Here is a 20,357-nt window from a genome sequence, read left to right as displayed (position 1 = left end):
TTCACTCTAGTTAACATCAGCCTGGCATCATGCCTGTTGTTTATTCAATTGAAGTCTTCTTTGAAAATTAAGCTAATTATTTTAAACAAATGAGTGACGCCGTTTACTAATATATTAAATCAGCACATGAGCGTTTAAAGCTATATGTTTACGACGCTGTGTTATAGCTTTATTCTCAGTTATTTTATTTAGCGTACCTAGTTTCATTTGAACCGGGGAAGCCTCCGCGTACCGACACAATATCCAATAGCAACGCCGCAGAGGCAAGCGCTAACAGCGGATCCATGGAGATGGAATCCCGCCCCTTTGGCTAGCTAGCAACCGGCTAGCATCTGCTCCACTAGCGTCTGTAACACTAACTGCCATGTTTCATTTAACATTTAAAATATTCAAATCTAAAATATGCCACTGAGGTTTTCTGACCATAATCTAAGCGTTTAATTCTGTGGTGGATGGTTACATGTGAACACTTCTTTATTTTACCCAAAGTAAAAGATGATTTTGTTAGCATTCTCAAAAAACGACATTTCCCATGAGCCTTAGCGAATGTCACGCTGTCAAAGTTGTCCGCGATCTGTAGTTTTAAATTCTAACGATGTATTCAAATAATCTTGTATATAAAACTATGTCTCTGGAGAATATTATTGTAGCCTACTTTGATATTTTAAAATGTATGATTATTTTGCGTTTTCTCTGTAGAAGACATACTGTTTTTATATCCTAAATGGATCATTACCATTCTACAGAACTCTATATAGAATACTCAAACTCAGCTCAAAGTACGTAGGCTACACAATACAACTATCCAATAAGTAGAAAATTAAATAATGTAATATAATATATTAAAATATAACATAATAGAACACCAAAAAGAAGCCATTCTGCATTACTGTCAAATACTATGAATTTTGATGATTTGAATACACTTCAATGCAAGTAGCTACATCCATCATTTCAGTGACATTTTGAAGCTGTATAAAAATGTTGAGATTTGAGATACATAAAAGTACAAAAGTATTTGCATGAAAAGCAAAATACCCCTTTTTAGAATAATGCATATTATATATAATGAATGATGTATTAATCCGTTTTATTTTATTTTTGCTCTTCTGTATTTTATATACTTTACTTAGGCTATTTTAAATTAATATATATATTAATTTTTATCCTATTTTATTTCAGTTTTCTCTGCTCATTATATGTTATCCTTGTAATTGTCTTTATTGTGTATGCTCTTCGTCACTGTAAAGGAGGGAAACCTCAGAGTCTTCCGAGAAGAACAATTGATGTATTGAATGTAGCAGCTGGTAAATGTGGGGCCAGCTTTAATCTATTTATATATATATTTATTTTATACATTTATTGCTTTTTATATGCAGGGTAGCTGTGTATATAAAAGGATCATAAAAGCCTTATTGACATAGTGCCATGGCCATGTTTGATAACTGATTATTTTGCGTCTCCCCTGTTGAAGACATAATGTGTGTGGTTCACAGATTAGAACAGGACACACACACACACACACACACACACACACACACTCACTCACTCACTCACTCTGACACCCCCCCCACACACACACACATACACACACTCTCACTCGCTCACTCACTCTGAGACACACACTCACTCACTCACTCTGAGACACACACACACGGATCATAAAGGCTTTATTGACACAGTGCTGTGCTTGATAACTGGTCTGATGACATTTCTTCCCCAGCAGCATCAGAGTGGTATGACAGAGACAGAGTGTGTGAGTGTCACTGACCGACAGTAACCTTCTCTGTGTGTGTGCATCAGGATGTATCAGCACTAAATGCATCCTGCTAGGCTAACGATAGGCTAACGTTATAGCGCATGAGCACAAGGGTCCGGTCACGTGACAGTGACACTGTGGTGTGGTGGTCATTGAGTGTCTCATCTCCACTGGCTATTGGCTGACACTGGATCATTCTATAGTGCAGAGATGAGACACACACACACACACACACACACACACACACACACACACTGCATCTTATTATGTCATCCGCGCATCTTGGAGACAGGCCTATATTTAGACTGCTGATGTTGACATATTAAGACACGTGATAAATAAGATGTAGTACAAGGAATCGTGGTGTCAAGCAGGAGGAATTTTTTTTAAATTTCTAAAGTGTATGTGAATTTTTTTTCTTATTCTCATTATCAATTGTACTGGTAGTAGTGGGGAAAATAATTTTCTTGTGATGTTTAATGTCAAGCTTATCACATTGTCAGTTGCTTTATCTCCTCGTATTTTAATTGGTTTAGAAAGAGGAAATGTACTGTGTGTTCTTTCCACATCCTCACAGTGAACTATTCACCTATTGAACATTTGGAGGCGTTCAGGGGAAACTGTGTGAGTGAGAGTTTGTTTTAGTCTAAACCACAAGGGGAGATTTTTTATTTTTTAATTTTTTTTTATTTACTCTCATTTTGAGTTGGGCAACGGTACAACTTGTGTCAATATAAAATGTGTTCAATGCTGTGAATCTTTAAAGAAACATTTCAGTTCATCCTACAATGTTGTGAATGAGAAAGAAGAAAATGAATACGAGTAGGGGCCTACAGAACCAAAATTATTACTACCTTTTTTTTTATAAATGACTTACTTTGGCAATTTAACTGTGTAAAGCTAAAAATCAACCAAAAAGTTAATACAGCCAATTAAACATTGCGTTTTTTTGTGTTATATTTGTTTTTAAATGTCTTAAAGTAATTTCTTCCTTTACAAAGATTTCGTCACGTTTACGGCGAGGCCATGACCTGCTTTCACTTAAGTTTGTTTTGACATTCTTAGTTACCAGAAATACACGGAAGCAAAAAAAAAAAAATGGTCTATTTTATCAGTCTCCCTTCCTGCAGTAGTTTCCCCTATGAGAGTAGCTGCCTTTGTTTTACCACCCAGTATATCAGGTCACACAACTAGATATACAGGCTGGGCTCGTCAAGCTATGTGCTTTGAGTGACAGCTCTGATGAGTTATTTCCAGGGGGCTAAAATCAGGGTTTTGAAACACAAGACATTACGTTTGTCATCAATGTATTAGCGGCTCACCTGTTTCGGTAATGCTGTGATACACCTAGCTATGTTTTATTGTTTTTATTTCAATGAGAAGCTTAAAGGAATACTTCACCCATACGGAACCGGCGTTCTATCATAATAAAATCACTGTTATAATACAATGAATGAGGTTTTTCTTCCTTCAGTCTTTCCTCAGTCTTCCCTTGGCCCAGCTGTCCTGTTAATCCTAACCCTACATTTTCCCATGTGTGATGTCACGCATGGGAAAATGTAGGGTTAGACAGTGGGACCGGATGAACCGATTCCTAAAAGGTTTGCACATTTAAACTACATAGGATCTCAGGGTTCAATACACTTTCATATTTCCACCGGTGAAGTAGGTCTTTAATTAGAGTCTGAATTGAATCATACTATTCTGTTGTGGTGGAGCAAGTATTCAGTAACAATGCAAAACCAAAATCAATTATTAAGTAAAAGTACATGAGTATTATCAGCCAAATGTACTTAAAAAGTACTCAAAACATTATATCTTTATATTACTGCATAAATGTTTTAGTTGGTTGAGGTAAAGTCATTTTAAAGTATTTTTTAAACTGTATTGAACAAAACAAACACAAATGATATATTAAGAACATAAAAAATTATAATAAAATATAAATAAAAGGTTCCCGTGTGCTCAGATATATAAGTTTGCAGTTCAACAAGATGCATTTCATTGCCACATATGATATTATACCAAATATATATTGCATACCAGTACTTTTCACTAATATGGTCCTTCATCTTGCCCCATCCATTCTGTAGCTACTAAATCGGTACCGTACTGGCTTTGTCCAAATGAGTTTTCAACACCTTGACCGTTTGTTATTGTTCCTCTTTCTAGTATAATTTTAATCTTGTGTGATATTTTAAATAATGTCAGTCAGATAGGATGCTGGGGCGTCTCTGCAGTTTGCATTCGAGGGAATAGAGTCAGTGGAAAAGATAAGAATGAATGGAAAGTCATGAAGCCAAACGAGCACAGCTGCATTTGCAATCTGCCCTCAGAAACCTTTTGCGAACGCGGTTTGTCCGACAGTTACCCCGTCCGCCGGCATAGCTGCAGTGTGTGTGTGTGTGTGTGTGTGTGTGTGTGTGTGTGTGTGTGTGTGTGTGTGTGTGTGTGTGTGTGTGTGTGTGTGTGTGTGTGTGTGTGTGTGTGTGTGTGTGTGTGTGTGTGTGTGTGTGTGTGTGTGTGTGTGTGTGTGTGTGTGTGTGTGTGTGTGTGTGTGTGTGTGTGTGTGTGTACGTGTCTACGTAGGGGGATGGGCTAGAGTTCCACAGCAGCATTATCTGTCAAGAGTGTGAGAGAGAGAGAGTGTGTGTGTGTGTACTGGTATAACTATTTTTGTGAGAACCAAACTGAGTTTTAGACCTTAAAGTGAGGACATTTTGGCCAGTTCTCACGTTAAGACGGAACTGGCTGTTTGAGGGTTAACACTATGTTTTAAGGTTCAGGTATTAATTAGGTGTATGTTAGGGTTAGTATAAGGGTTGGGGTTAGGCATTTAGTTATGATGGTTAGGGTTAGGCTAAGGGGCTAGGGAATGCATTATATCAATGAATGTCCTCACAAGTATAGCCGTACAAACGTGTGTGTGTGTGTGTGTGTGTGTGTGTGTGTGTGTGTGTGTGTGTGTGTGTGTGTGTGTGTGTGTGTGTGTGTGTGTGTGTGTGTGTGTGTGTGTGTGTGTGTGTGTGTGTGTGTGTGTGTGTGTGTGTGTGTGTGTGTGTGTGTGTGTGTGTGTGTGTGTGTGTGTGTGTGTGTGTGTGTGTGTGTGTGTGTGTGTGTGTGTGTGTGTGTGTGTATCCCCCACCTTCACTCATTTGGCTTGCATGACCTTATATGGAAGATGGGCCTTGTGGTGTGAGCAGTTTCAACCAATTGTGTTGCTTCACGACGGTAGGGGGTTGGGGTGTGTGTCTGGGAGGAAGCGGGCCTGGCTTGCCTCTCTGTTTCTGGGTGTGGTTTTTCACGGGGGGAGGGACCAACCGAGCCGGCTGAGGGTTTGAAACTGAAAATGAATGATGATGCTTTAGTGCTAGAGTTGTAGGCGCGGCGGTGGACATCTGGTGTGTCTGTGTGTGTGACTGTGTGTGTGTGTGTGATTAACTGAAGCCCACCAGTATTTACAGAAAGGAAAAGTGGACCATTTACCTAATACACTTTCGGGGGGAAGAAGAGATAGCTTCCAGCAATGCAATGTAAGTATCTGAATTAACGTTGTCCCTCATTGACAGATCTGGTTTGGTAGGGAAACCGGTTGGTGTTGTTAGCTGAATGATGCTTGGGAAAATGGCTTGACTACTTGTACGTCTATGTTGATTTAATATGAATTTAATAGTAGTTGATTCAAGAGGTTTTTTTGTGCCAAAGTAGTAGCGTTATTATCAATTAATTTGGATATTATTATCACATCAATTGTGGTTAAGAATTCAGTTGAAGGGGTGGGTTTGGTTTTTTATCATAGACTGTATATAAACTAGGTACATGTCTGGTAGGCTATATTAAGTGTCTAAATGATAGATAGATAGATAGATAGATAGATAGATAGATAGATAGATAGATAGATAGATAGATAGATAGATAGATAGATAGATAGATAGATAGATAGATAGATAGATAGATAGATAGATAGATAGATAGATAGATAGATAGATAGACACTTGAATAATGTATGAAATGTAGCCTATATGAATCAGCCTTCTCCATAACATGTGGACAACTGGTGGCGTTGCAGTAAAAGGGTGTAACCCAGCCGGCATATCTCTCTCTCTATGTCTGTATGTCTGTGTGGATTCAACCAGATTACATCTAATGTTTTAAAAGGAAGCAGTTAAAGCCTGGCCCTTTATTGTTATTTAAACGTCTGCATTGGCAAATATTTGACACTGGATCAAGTATGTTAAAGGGGTTGACATGGGAGCTGTGTAGTAAGGAGGATGCTTAGGATTACGCCCAGTCATAAAATCTCCCATGGGTGCTGTTTATAGGCAGCAGCTGGTAAGGGATACAGTTCGTTTAGGGGATGTATGTATTGATGGAAATATGGGTACAGACAGTGTTGTGAATATGGCAGTTATCTTGTTAGCATTAATCAAACCAGAGGGAGGGGTGGGGTGGGTTTCTGTCTACTGTGTTTGAAAGGGGGATTAACCCAAAATTGAAGTTCACAGGGATGCTGGGGGTATTGTTTTGGGGGGCAGCCCCTTTAAAGGCGAGACACTGCAGACAAAAACATTGTTGTTTCAAGCACTGCACGGTACATTTTTGACTATTTTGCCGTCGTCTTTAATACAAGTAAATTCCCAAAAGGGACATTTAGGTCCATAATGTACATTCAGGTGTTTTATTTGACTAGCCCTTGTCTGTTCGCATCTGTATATTTCTCCTATACAACCATCTTTAACAGCCATTATCTCAACATTAGGCTTTTTTCTTAACTTCTAAAGCACTTACATCAACTAAACTTACATTTTATTGATTTATAAAATGAATAAAGGCTGTATCCAAATTCTTAAGTAAAACCTTTGGACGCTAATAATATGTTTTATGAATATTGTAACTCTTTATCCCAAACATCTAGATTTTGGTTTTCATAGAGATTAAAATTTACACAGAATTAGTTATAGATATTGCCAAATGTGCAAAGTCACTCCAACATTTCTCCAAACAAAAAATTAATACAAAACATTTTTTATTTAGATATCAGTATTAATCAACTGGCAAAGTTCCATGATGATATCTACTGTATGAGTTCAAAATGTGTTACCCAATTCACCTGCATAGTGTCTAGCCTTCAGCAAACATGTCCTCCACATAGAAATCAATGATGACGCCTCCAAGGTTAACGTGTTGATGTCTTTCCAACTGTTGCATTAATTCTGTATCGAACATCTGTTGCTACACAGACACTAGACTCTGCTCTACTTTCATAATCCCAGCCTGATTTAACTGAATGCAGCCAGTTGCAGTTATGATGTCATCAGATGATTCGTCCCGGCCAATGGGATGCAAGGAGAGGAGGATATACTGTACAATATAGGGCTGGTTTCTGGGATAAAATAGTATATAGGTCAGTCTGTCGAATTTGATAATCAGCTCATCATTTAATTAATGGCCATAATTATTTGCGTATTATTCCAGATTTTCCTTGTGAAATTCTGTTGCAGCAAAACACTATTTAAAGACTTCTGCATCCTGGTTTCTTGGTGAGGTGTTTTATAGACAAAAAAATTATAATATGAGCAGGTTAATCTTAAGGTTAAGCAAAAATAATAAAAATCACCTGGAACGGAACCAATTCACCACCTATCACCACACATTCATTATCATAATCTTGCACTTTATATAGTTGAATTACGGCCGGACTGGTACATTAGAAGAATTTCACTACGCATAGCCTTGTGTGTTTGTGTATGTGGCGAATAAAAACTAAACTAAACTGAACTGTACTTCCCTAACAAGAGACATTTTGTTTTGCTATTGCTTGATGGGAAGTTCAGATATTAGGGGAAGTCCAAGCATGTATCCCACGGGTGATATCGGTTAACCCACAGCATGGGATGAAATTGAAAGCGATTTTGTTTTTGAACAAATTGCAGACAAATAACTCAGTAACCCTTAAAGCTATAGTGTGTAACTTATGTTGCACGCCACGAGGAATTCTGAGTAATTACAACAACATTGTCGGTGCATAAACATGAGATTTGATACCTTCTGCTGTACGTCCAGGTTTTCTCTTTGCAGTATGATCAACAACATTTTGGGGGATTTTTCTGAGCTCCTGCACCAGTGTCGGGAGGTGACACCAGTTTGTAAACGCTGCCATACTGAGAAATACAGAGAGAGCTTTATGGAGTTGATAGGCTTAATCAACTTGATGTCAACTCATTAGGCAATGGCTTGAATGTAACCGACATTAATTTATATGAAAAAGTTACACCCTATAGCTTTAATGTCAAACGATAAATGTCAAAGTATTTGAAGTCGGGGCTTGTTGTGATGAGCATGTGTTTGAACGGAAAGAGAGGAAATGGAAGGAGGGCAAAGCCGAAATAGCCTTAAGCCTTTTCCTGTCCGACGCTTGAGGCCATGTATTCATCCAGACACGTAGGGCACAAGTGAATGAACTCTTTCTCAAGATCAGTGCAGTGCCCCCCTCCCCTTCCCCTGACCCCCTGTGACGGAAGAACTAAACAATGGCCAGGCTTAAAGATATAAGAGGAGGAGGGTGGGGGGCTGCCTAGTGCCTACACCCTCTACTTATCTACATTTTTAATGCACTGTAAACAATAAAAAAAAGTTAGGACTCGGAGATCTCAAAATGTCAAGGCAGCTGTCTGCTAGATTTTTGAGTTTTGAGCAGACTAATTATCTTTTGCTCAATTAACTTTGAACAATTCCTATTGCATGAGAATGTATCCTTCATTCATTTCATGTTTACAATGTACTGCTGGAAAAGCCACAGCACTCACATCTGCACAAAGAGGGCAGAGGCGTAATAAAACATCAGCCCTGTGTCCAGTGGTGACATCATCCTGTTACATCTGTCTGCTTGGCTGTGAGCCCTGCAGGCCACCGTAGAAAGCAGTGACTGAATGTCCTTGAGCTCTGCTATAGCTGTGCTTCACATTATAGAAGCAAAATGAAGAGTGATTGTCTTTTACAACAGCTGATGTTTAGTTAGTTTAGTTTAGTTTATTTGTTGTCAGTAGGCAACCTAAAATACATTAGTTAAAATAACGAGAGAGAGAGAGAGAGAGAGAGAGAGAGAGAGAGAGAGAGAGAGAGAGAGAGAGAGAGAGAGAGAGAGAGAGAGAGAGAGAGAGAGAGAGAGAGAGAGAGAGAGAGAGAGAGAGAGAGAGAGAGAGAGAGAGAGAGAGAGAGAGAGAGAGAGAGAGATGAAGAATGCAGAGATTCCATTTCACCTGTTTTTGTAGTTAAAGGGGCAGTGTGTAGAATGTATTGGCATTTTTCACAACAGACTTCTTTAGAAATTAAATATAGTATTCAGTATGTTTTAAAGTTGCAATGTGTAATATTAGAAATATATAGTGGTGAAAGTTTTACTATGGAATAAATAACTAAATATGTCTTCACTTGATATTGTGGAAAGACTTGAGGCAGTGGTGGATGATGCCATCTTTAGTAACTATTATAGCTTCTTGTCCTTGAAGGCCACCGTAGCTTCTGATGCCACTAAATATTTCTGATTATTGTACACTGATCCTTTTTAAATGTCAGAAGGTGGGTTTGGTTTTTAGAAAATATTTGTCCTGTCCTGCTCTGTGACCCCTCTGGAACCCTGTGTGTGTGTGTGTGTGTGTGTGTGTGTGTGTGTGTGTGTGTGTGTGTGTGTGTGTGTGTGTGTGTGTGTGTGTGTGTGTGTGTGTGTGTGTGTGTGTGTGTGTGTGTGTGTGTGTGTGTGTGTGTGTGTGTGTGTGTGTGTGTGTGTGTGTGTGTGTGTGTGTGTGTGTGTGTGTGTGTGTGTGTGTGTGTGTGTGTGTGTGTGTGTGTGTGTGTGTGTGTGTGTGTTTCCGCTTTCGCCCAAATCCCCGATTGTCCCTGACAGACCAGTGAGTGGTGATAGGCTGCTGTTACAATAGACAGACACACCACTGGTATGTGTTTTCAGATCCCTTACAACAAACATGCCACTGACAGCTAAGAATGGTGATGTACAAAACACAGGGGCTAGAAAGAGAGAGAGAGCGAGTCATGGAGGTGTGTAGGGTTTGACAATGGGTGAGTGAGGGGTGATGTGTTATTGTTTTGGAGGCTGTGACGTGCATCCTGTGATGAGGTAATGGTTTAGTAAAAAAAAAAAATATTTTAACACTTTTGAAATGGATCTGATCACGTTTTACACCCATATTGTTATATATTGCGATATTTCACTGAACATGTAAAACACAGCTGAAATACAAGTTGCTGTGTACGATTTGGCAGTTGAATTCAAACTTTAATTTATAGTCAAAACCGGGCAACTAGCCACACCGCAACTTATATAGGAGTGGAGGTTGTAGTTCACAAGTTAAACGGTAACACTTTATAATAACTATCCGTTGTAACTCGTTAATAGATCATTAGTAAACTCTTAATTAATGATTATTAATGATTTATTAAGTGTTTGTTAGCAGTTTGTTAAGGATTTATAACAATGGTAGATAGTTAATAGCTTAATAATTTAATCAGTTCATCTGGGAGGTAATCCGAGATACCGACGAGGCTGAAATAGGCTATAGACTATACACAGTGCATGGGCAACTGAGGGCAGCCTCATTTTCAAATATTTTTAAATAAACTCAATACACACTGTGCATGCCATGGACTTGAACGTGACGTGATCAGTTAATCTCGGATTACCTCCCAGATGAACTGATTAATTATTAAGCTATTAACTATCTACCATTGTTATAAATCCTTAACAAACTGCTAACAAACACTTAACAAATCATTAATAATCATTAATTAAGAGTTTACTAATGATCTATTAACAAGTTACAACGGATAGTTATTATAAAGTGTTACCAGTTAACCAAGCTGACGATAGGACACAGATATCACGGAAATAAATGTCATGATATATCCTCAAACTCTAGTTTCATAATCACATTGTACTTTATCTGTGTAACATATTAATGAATTATGAGAGGTTAAGCAATGAAAATGGTATCCATCCAAACTAAACATATTGTGTTGCTGTTGACCCAAGCGTAGCAATGAAGCCCATTATTTGCCTAAAGACAATGTTATCAACGGTAAGACTTTTCCACTGTGACAGCCTGGCGCCATATGTCCCTACAGTGTTTCCATACAACCTCATTTAGCCAACAGAACAGTGGTGGTGTAGACAAAGACACTGTTTGCTTAGCCGCTCATAAAGGCAGCTATAAAGGCGGGTAATAAGCCTGACGTGGGAATACACAGTGTTGGTCTTATGAGCAATTTCCTGTCAGTATGTTGTTGTTATTCATTGGTTCACATTATGATTTTTTTTTCTTTTCTGTTTCCATATAGCAGCAGGTCAGGCAACATTATGTGGTTTAATATTTAGAGTCACTAATGTGTAGTTGATACACTTACTGCACAAGGGCCAAAGACAGGAATGGATGTTTAACCAGTGGTGGGCTAAGTACTCAACCCCAGTACTTAAAGACCTACTTCACCGGTTGGAATATGAAGGTGTATTGAACTCTGAGATCCTATGTAGTATAAATGTGCAATTTTTTTTTAAATCGGATCATCCTAGCCTGAGAAAAAGCAGAAAGAGTGTTTTATGGTCTCACTGTCTAACCCTACAGTTCCTTCTAGTGACATCACAGTAAGGGTTAGGATTAACAGGACAGCTGGGCCAAGGGAAGACTGAGGGAAGACTGAGGGAAGAAAAACCTCATTCATTATATTATAATAGTGATTTTATAATGATAGAACGCTGGTTCCGTATGGGTGAAGTATTCCTTTAAGTAAAATAAGTTTAAATACTCAATTATTACTCAACTACAAGTGAAAGTTGCCCAGTCAAATTTTTGGCAGAACAAAATATACAATTTACAAGGCAAATAGAAGAGCAGCAACTATGTAAAACAACAGTATGAAACAGTATTGTGACCTGGTGCCAGTAACACTATGGTGTGAGTCTTGTGAGTGGTAGAAGCTGTCGGCTGTGACAGGGACGTGCTAATGTCTCACAGTTACACCACGGGAGCAAACTATCTTTCTTTCTTTCTTTTTAAACAATTTTCGACATATTTCTTTGACACACACAGTATTGGTATGTGCTTACACTGATTTGTGTATGTTTACAACAAGTTACATGTCATTAGGCAGACGTTTTTAGGCAGACAGGTAGGCAGTTAGCGTCAAGGGTCTTGCCCAAGGAGCCTCAGCTGGACTTGCTCCGCCCAAACTCACCCTGCATTCCAATCCCCATACTTCCCTACTATTTAGTATGCCAGAAAAAGATTTAGGACGTCCCAATTACATTCATGTCCATTGCAGTATGCCAAAAATTCTTGGATGCCCCACTAACTCCAATAGCATTTTGGAGTATTTGTCTTTATTCTTGACATTTCTCGACGTAATGAAAAAAAAACTTCCTCATCTGATTTTTTTTTTCTCTCCTGTGGCCCTAAAAACTCTTCTGTACTTTAGTATGTAGTGTAGTAAAACATAAAAGGTATGTGATTTTGAATGCAGGGTCAGTGTTACCCAGTGAGCTAGTATCCATGTGACTAGTGTTGTGTTGTGCGTGTGATATATTCATTATACTAACCCCCCTGTCTCCCTCCTCTCTCCCAGTGACTGCGTGTGAGCCTGTGGCCATGTCTGAGGCCGTAGTGATGGAGCCTCCCAGGGCCGACCACTTCCAGGAGTCTGTCTGTGGAGCAGCTTCTATGGTGGAGGCAGCAAAGTACGTTAGCACACACACACACACACACACACACACACACACACACACACACACACACACACACACACACACACACACACACACATACACACACACACACACACACACAAAACAGGCACCCAAACTCATAAACACAAAACAGACACACACATACACACACACAAAATAGACACTAATACTTGCATATAAGGCAGAATGTTTATAAAACAGTCTCATTTTTCCTCTGATGATCATAAATAAATGACCTGTAACAGCAAACCAGACCATCAGTGCAAACAACGTTATTTTTGTATATAATAATAATATATATATCATTTTTTGGGTGTGTTTGGAGGGGGGGGGTGGGCATTTTTCAAGCTTTTTATTAGACAGTACAGAGTTGAAATGGTTGAGACAGAGCGAGAGGGGGGATGACCTGCAGTTAAGGTCCACAGGTTGGATTTGAACCCGCGACCACTGCAACGAAGGCCAGAGCCAATATGGTACGCGCTCTATCCACTACGCCACCGGAGTGCCCAGAATATAGTTATTATTATTTGCCTTTTTGCCCAGGTCCCATCTCCAGGGAACTCAGGACACAGCAATCACTTTGGGTTTTCCACTCTCTTGATTTAATTGAGGTGTTTGTTCTTTTTCCTCCAGTGAATCCTCAGAGGAAGAATCCACCGGGGAGAGGGAAGAGGACATCGCTGCGTGTAATGATGTCGCCGCTATCGCCAAGACAACGGCGGTCCCAGCTGAACAGACCAACACACAAACAGGTGAGAGACGAAATAAAGGCCATTAGATCTAAAGTCCCTGTGTTCCAATCCCCCATACTATCTACTATTTAGTATGGTAGAAAAAAAAAGATTTAGGATGTACCGATTCTTGTGGCCAGATTTAGTATGGTTAGAAATACCCGGATGTCCTACTACAACCGGAAGAGATTTTTAGTGTTGAAAACAGGATGCTATTTGGAAGATTCTGACCCATAATCCAGTGCGCACCGGAAGTGATGTCACATCGACGGAGCCTCCGTATGAAAACAACTAGGGATGCGACGGATATAAAAGCTAGAGGCAAGATCAAGGCGCAATGTTATAATGAAATAAATAAGTCAAAGTATGTCCCAAGTGTAGCCTACAGCATCCGAACAAGATTTTTTTTATCATCAGATGTAGTATGTAGAATAGAAAAAAGAAAGAGTATGCAATTTGGAACGCTGGGAGTGTGTTTACTCTGTCATTCACTGAAATCTAACATTCCTAAGGGCAGTGCTGCCGCGTCATAGTTAAGGTTGGACACCGCAAGTGAATAGGGTCAATTTTTATATATATATTCTTTTTTTATAACGGACCTAAAGATGATTGTAAAGGAGAAATATTCAGACAAGGTTTAGTCAAATAAACAGCTAAATGTAAGTTTTTGACCTTTTTATCTAGTATGAAAGAAGATATGTTATCCGAGCTAAAAATGCAGTGTCACTCCGACACAGCTGGTCTATATATTCTGAGAGTCAGTGTGCTGGTTTTAACTTGCTGTAGTCAGCATGAACTCAAGTATTTTTGTCTCCAAACATTTTTCCTGAGGAAGTGGGCCAGACTGAAGCGCCTACATTCTTTAGCAGGACAAACTACACTTTCCTTTTCCTGTCCTGGGGAAAAAAAGATTTTCTTTTTCATTTCAGGGTCAAATTGAAACTTATTATAATAATTATAATAAAAAGATAATTATTACATAAAATCACATACTGTTTATACGAGAATACAAATCTAATAGGGGGAGAGTATCTTTCCTATTTCAAATATCCACTGTTTTCAATAGGGGAAGGTGGGGTGATTTGTGCATTTTGGAAGTTGCAAAACCCCTTGTTTCTAGAAAACCGTGGAAGAAATTGGAAATGTGACCACATATTTAAGAAGAGCCATCCATTTGACTCATCCTGTAAAGAAGGGAGACACAAGGAATAAGATATAAGCACATTAAGCTCAAAAAACTGTGTTTTGCCTTTCAAAGTAAAATTTCCATGATCAAGGTTTTTTGATTATTGTGTCTGAACAATTATAGACACGTTTGAAAACATTTGACACATGTTTTAGTGCTTTGGTATGCTACACTTTGAGTCTATATAGTTAGCACAATGTCAACCCTAAATTGCTGCATCATGCCTATTATCCAAAATTCTGGGGATGGGGTGATTTGTGCGCAAGGGCCTGGGTGAGTTATAAGTAAGTAAGTAAGTAAAATGTATTTATAAAAGCACATTTATGACAGTTTGCACTGTCCAAAGTGCTGTACATAGTGCATTCAGTAGGTAAACAATGAAGGTAAAATAACAATAACCAAAATAAAAGACGTAAAGCCCATACATCCACATAAACACAGATAGTAGTGCAGAGGTAAGTAAGTAGTGCAGAGGTTAATGGGGAGGAAACACCAGGGTGTACATATGGGTTTTGAGCCTTGATTTAAAGGCAGAAATGTAGGGGGAATCACATTTGTCAGGTGGCAGTTGGTTCCACAAGCACGGAGCAACTAGTGCAAAGTACATTTCTGAGAGTTGTGCCAGTGGCATGGCTGTATACGCTGGTCACCAAAAGAAAGTGATAGTCTACAGTAGCTCAGGAGAGAGTGACATCTCAATTCCACTTAACGACACCACTGATGAGAGTTCAGATGGCCAGAAAGATGATGATGGTGACTTTGTCATTGTGACACAATGACGCACAAATCACCCCACGTAGTGGGGTGATTTGTGCGACAAGACAACTTTTTTTCCGAAAGCTATATTTCTTAAACAGTTTATTCCAGATCCAAAGTTTTTATTGCCAGGGATGCACAACATCCTGAAATATATGTACATATTTGAGTTGGAGACATAACTGTCAAGGCCTCACTTTAAAATCACTTTGAGTAAAAAGTTGCACAAATCACCCCACCTTCCCCTATATTCAATCTGCTATACACTGTAGAGACAAAAAGAGATTCCAACAAAGTTTTCTCCTGCTTTTTCATGGTTTCTAAAAATAGCATGAATAAAAAAACACGGTGCTCAATCTACAGGTCACCATTTTTTCTAATTTTTTGTACCCTTCCCACACACCTAAAACTTACCCTCAGAAAAAAACGAAAACAGCAACAAACATCAAAAAACACTACATTAAAAGTAAAAAAAAAAATGTTTAAATGAATTAAGAGAAAAAAAAAAGTCTATACTAAATATCTTCTCTCCACGTTTCACAGTGCATGCCCAGCGGCCCAGCTCCCTGTCTGTGCCCCCAGCAGGCGATCCCGGGCTGTGGACGTCCCACGGCGAGGCGGTGGTCAAACTGAGGCTGGGGGACTCTGGCCTGGCCGCTGAGACGCCTCTGACGGTCAACCAGATGTTCCTATCGGCCGTGGAGCGGTTTGGAGACTATAAAGCTTTGAACTGGAAGGAGGGAGAGCAACACAAGAGCCTCAACTACAGAGAATACTACCAGACCTGCCGCACTGCAGCCAAGAGCTTCCTCAAGGTAGGTGCACTATCTCTAGGGCTGTGTTCTAAAAGCCCTACTAACGTCCTACTCATACTCAAAAACCTACTAACGTCCTTCTCATACTAAAGCCATACTAACGTCCTTCTCATACTAAAAAACCTACTAACGTCCTTCTCATACTAAAAGCCATACTAACGTCCTACTCATACTCAAAAACCTACTAACGTCCTTCTCATACTAAAGCCATACTAACGTCCTACTCATACTCAAAAACCTACTAACGTCCTTCTCATACTAAAAGCCATACTAACGTCCTACTCATACTCAAAAACCTACTAACATCCTTCTCATACTAAAAGCCCTACTAACGTCCGACTCATACTAAAAGCCCTACTAATGTCCTACTCATACTAATTTTAACGTCAATTTGAGTATGTTGTGGTTGTGTATGCGAGCTTGTGTAGGCGAGAAAAGCCCGGATGTGTACTAACTTCTGCTGTCAAATTTAAAATAATTTATTTACAATAGAAATGCAAGAATAACTTGGTTCACCAGTCAATTGGAAACAAATTTAAAAGTGTGTAACTTTGTGTGTCCTGCCATATTGGTTGTGTTTCCTGTGGATGTGTGAGTGTGGTCTCAGTCTGCATGTATTCTACACGTACAGAGCGTAGCTGCAAACTGTGGTTAGGTTAGGTTCATGGTAGTAACTTGCAGCTGTTACAAGATGCTGTGTGTTTGTTTTTTTTAAGATTATTTTTGGCATTTTCAAGCTTTATTAGATAGTACAGTGTTGAAATAGAGAGAGAGAGAGAGAGAGAGAGAGAGAGAGAGAGAGAGAGAGAGAGAGAGAGAGAGAGAGAGAGAGAGAGAGAGAGAGAGAGAGAGAGAGAGAGAGAGAGAGAGAGAGAGAGAGAGAGAGAGAGAGAGAGAGAGAGAGAGAGAGAGAGAGAGAGAGAGAGAGAGAGAGAGAGAGAGAGAGAGAGAGAGGGATGACACGCAGTAAAGGTCCACGGGTCGGACTTGAACCCACGACCACTGCAACGAAGGCCGGAGCCAATATGGTACGCGCTATATCCACTACACCACCGCAGCGCCCATGATGTGTGTTTTTTGTACTCTTTTCATGACTCCTGATGGTAACACTTAATTATTATTTTTATTTTTTTAAGATTTTTATTTGGCATTTTCAAGTTTTATAAGATAGAGAGATTTTAAGCTTGAACTAGTGATGTCATTTCGATCGATTCCTGACTTAACAATGGTGATGGTGTCACCCCTACGTCGTACACCAAGACATTAAAACGTCCGGTTCCTCATTCTTCATGTTTTTATTACGATAATCAACTGTTGATTATTGTTGGAAAATGACAAATAAAGAAAGTCAGATTTACTGTAAATCAAACACGGATAAACTCAGCGTTTTGCAGTTTCAGTGCTGGGATTTTTCAGCAAATGGCGCGTTGGGCAAGTTGACAGATTTCACAATATTTGAAAGTTCCCAGCCCTAGAATTCACTTAAGTTTCTGTTCCTGAGCAACAATTCTTCTTTCAGTTTTCTAAAGGTCAAGAATTTTCTACTTCAACAAATCGACGGCTGTTGTGGATGTTTTTAAAGTGTCAGGGCGCTGTGTAATGTATTTGATATGAGGACAGTTTGGTTTAAGACAGCACAGACAGTGTGAAGGCAGACAGTGTGAAGGAGGGTTAGGGTTAGACACAGGCCTTTTTGATTGTCCATACAAGACAGACAGAGCACGCTATTGTTTATTGTGAAACAAGACGCTGTTAGTCAGCTTGTAGACTCAGCAGGAGTCATGTACTGTACACAGAAACACACACACACACATGCACACACACACACACACACACACACACACGCAAACACGTGTCTCTCTTTACTTACACAAACATACCAATCTGAACGACACATGAACGTGTGTCTATTGTTTAAAACTCCTACAAGGAACTTATTAATGTTCGTGAAGCAGTCTCCATTTTCCTCTGATGTGCTAATGAACTGTACAAAATCTAATTTGACTGTACAGTAGTCATAAAATCCCTGCGTTCCAATCCCCATACTATACTATTTAGTACGGTAGAAAAAAAGATTTAGTATGTCCCGATTCTTGTGGCCAGATTTAGTATGGTTAAAAATACCCGGATGATCTACTACATCAGGCTGAGATTTTTAGTGTTGAAAACGGCATGCTATTTGTGGCACAGTCACATATAAATACAAGTTCCTCGTAGATACTTCAAGATGCAAAACTCACGGTGAAATTACAATACAAGGTCTTTAGCAGAATTTTCACATGGTTTATTAATAATTTACGGGACATAAAATGAAATGAGTGATTTGGTTACATTTTCCCTCTGCACTAGTTGATCTTCATATGTCAAAACATCGTGTTACATTTCAACAACAAAAGCTCTTTGGATTATTGAACTCGGTATCAGTTTCCCTTTATGGCAGTATCGTGTTACATTTTTGCTGTGTGTCTGTTTTCTTGGTAACAGCTGCCGTGGCAACTGTCAGCTCTGACCACTCAGTTATTTCAGATCGGTTGTAAAATGGTCTCCAATTGTTGCATAAGCTTTAATTATTGTGTTTTTAAAATGTTAAAAATAGGCACATTTAGTGTAAGATCGGTGTAACCTGACCAAAACAGCAGTGTTGAGATAGTTGTTTCTCCAAACCTAATTTTCAAATACCAAAAAATGCTCACAAGTATATTTTTTTAATTGAATTAACAAACAATGGAACAATAACAGCCTAGAGGATAGATATATTACACTTAAAGGAATACTTCACCCATACAGAACCGGCGTTCTATCATTATAAAATCACTATTATAATATAATGAATGAGGTTTTTCTTCCCTCAGTCTTCCCTCAGTCTTCCCTTGGCCCAGCTGTCCTGTTAATCCTAACCCTACATTTTTCTTACTGTGATGTCACTGTAAGAAAAATGTAGGGTTAGACAGTGAGACCATAAAACACTCTTTCTGCCTTTTCTCAGGCTAGGATGAACCGATTTCAATTTTTTTTTGCACATTTATACTAAATAGGATCGCAGAGTTCAATACACCTTCATATTCCCACCGGTGAAGTAGGTCTTTAACCTGCAATGTCCCAGCTAAATGATAAACTTGAATCTGACTGTAAACAGATATGTGCAGGATATCCCTAGATTACTTCTAGTAATATTTAACGATGTGTTTTTTTCAGTCATAATTAATCTGGTATATTTTTGTCTTCCTGCAGCTTGGTTTGCAGCGTTGCCATGGTGTCGGTATCCTGGGATTCAACTCTGCAGAGTGGTTCATCGCAGACATAGGAGCCATTATGGCCGGGTGAGTGTCATCTCTATCAAATCCACTGTTTACTCTATTACTGAAGGACTGATACAGTGATATGTTGGTATGCTTCTACTTAAAGGTGCAGTGTGTAATATGACATCATCAAGAAAGTTCTACAAAGTTCTAGAATGCAACACTCCCTGGGTAACCCCACCCCTTTAGAATAATAACAGAAGCTACAGTGGCCTTCAAGGACAAGAACAATTCTAAATTTTAAACAATGCACCTGATGACATCCCAACTATGACACTTTCAAGATGGCGGCACTAGGCCTTGGTCCAAAATATGCAGAAATATGGACATATATGAGACCCTTTCTAAGGGGAAAAAAAATATTTAAAATTTTTTTTCAGCTATTATGCACTAAATTAAATGTACTTATGGATATTATAATTACTTTCTACAAAATCTGCTAGGAAATAAAACCCAAAATTCTACACACTGCAGGTTTAAAGGTGAAGTCTGCGATTCTGGAGAACGCTTGTTGTTGTCCAATTAAAATTTTTGAAAGTGTTGTCAATTTCAAAAATCAGTGAATATCTCCTCACGATCTGCTACCTGTCTGCATTTTTTTGTGCGCTGGTGTTAATACACAGCCTAGGCTCTTTTAGACTGGTATGTAAACAACGGGTATGTAAACACATCTAATCTATACCAATCGTAGCTAGCAACATGCCCGTTTACAGTGCCTAGGCTGTGTGTTAACTCCTAAACAGAGAGCTGAAAGGAGGGAAGAAAAATAACATTTAAATTTAGAACCGAAGCCATTGATTGGTCACGATCGGTTGGTCAAACTTTCTGCCACATTACGTGACATTTCCTACTGACTGCAGTTCTTTGAGGGCGATCACAAGAATGCATTGAGTTTGGTAACACGCTAAGTTACCAAGCTTAAACTGGAGCACACACACACACACACACTAACACGTGTCTCTCTTTACTTACACAAACATACCAATCTGAACCACACGATTGATGCAAAATGCGTTTAGTTTGGTTACACAGTTGATCAGTGCACGTTGTGTATTCAC

General features: G+C 39.1%; 1 protein-coding gene across 1 annotated transcript in view; it reads left to right on the top strand.

Annotated features, from left to right (window-relative positions):
• Positions 1-5,140: 5,140 nt before the first annotated feature.
• Positions 5,141-20,357, top strand: part of acsbg2 (acyl-CoA synthetase bubblegum family member 2) — a 33,276-nt gene continuing 18,059 nt past the window's right edge. The window contains exons 1-5 of the mRNA XM_080032370.1: positions 5,141-5,292; positions 12,392-12,503; positions 13,146-13,264; positions 15,729-16,000; positions 19,232-19,320. Of these exons, the coding sequence (XP_079888496.1) occupies positions 5,286-5,292; positions 12,392-12,503; positions 13,146-13,264; positions 15,729-16,000; positions 19,232-19,320 (599 nt within the window). The 5' untranslated portion in view covers positions 5,141-5,285. The remainder of the gene's footprint in view (positions 5,293-12,391; positions 12,504-13,145; positions 13,265-15,728; positions 16,001-19,231; positions 19,321-20,357) is intronic.

This window comes from Ammodytes marinus (assembly GCF_949987685.1).
Source record: "Ammodytes marinus genome assembly, chromosome: 8".
NCBI lineage: Eukaryota > Metazoa > Chordata > Actinopteri > Uranoscopiformes > Ammodytidae > Ammodytes > Ammodytes marinus.
Note: the sequence above shows the minus strand (reverse complement) of the source record. Positions and strands in the feature narration are given on the sequence as shown.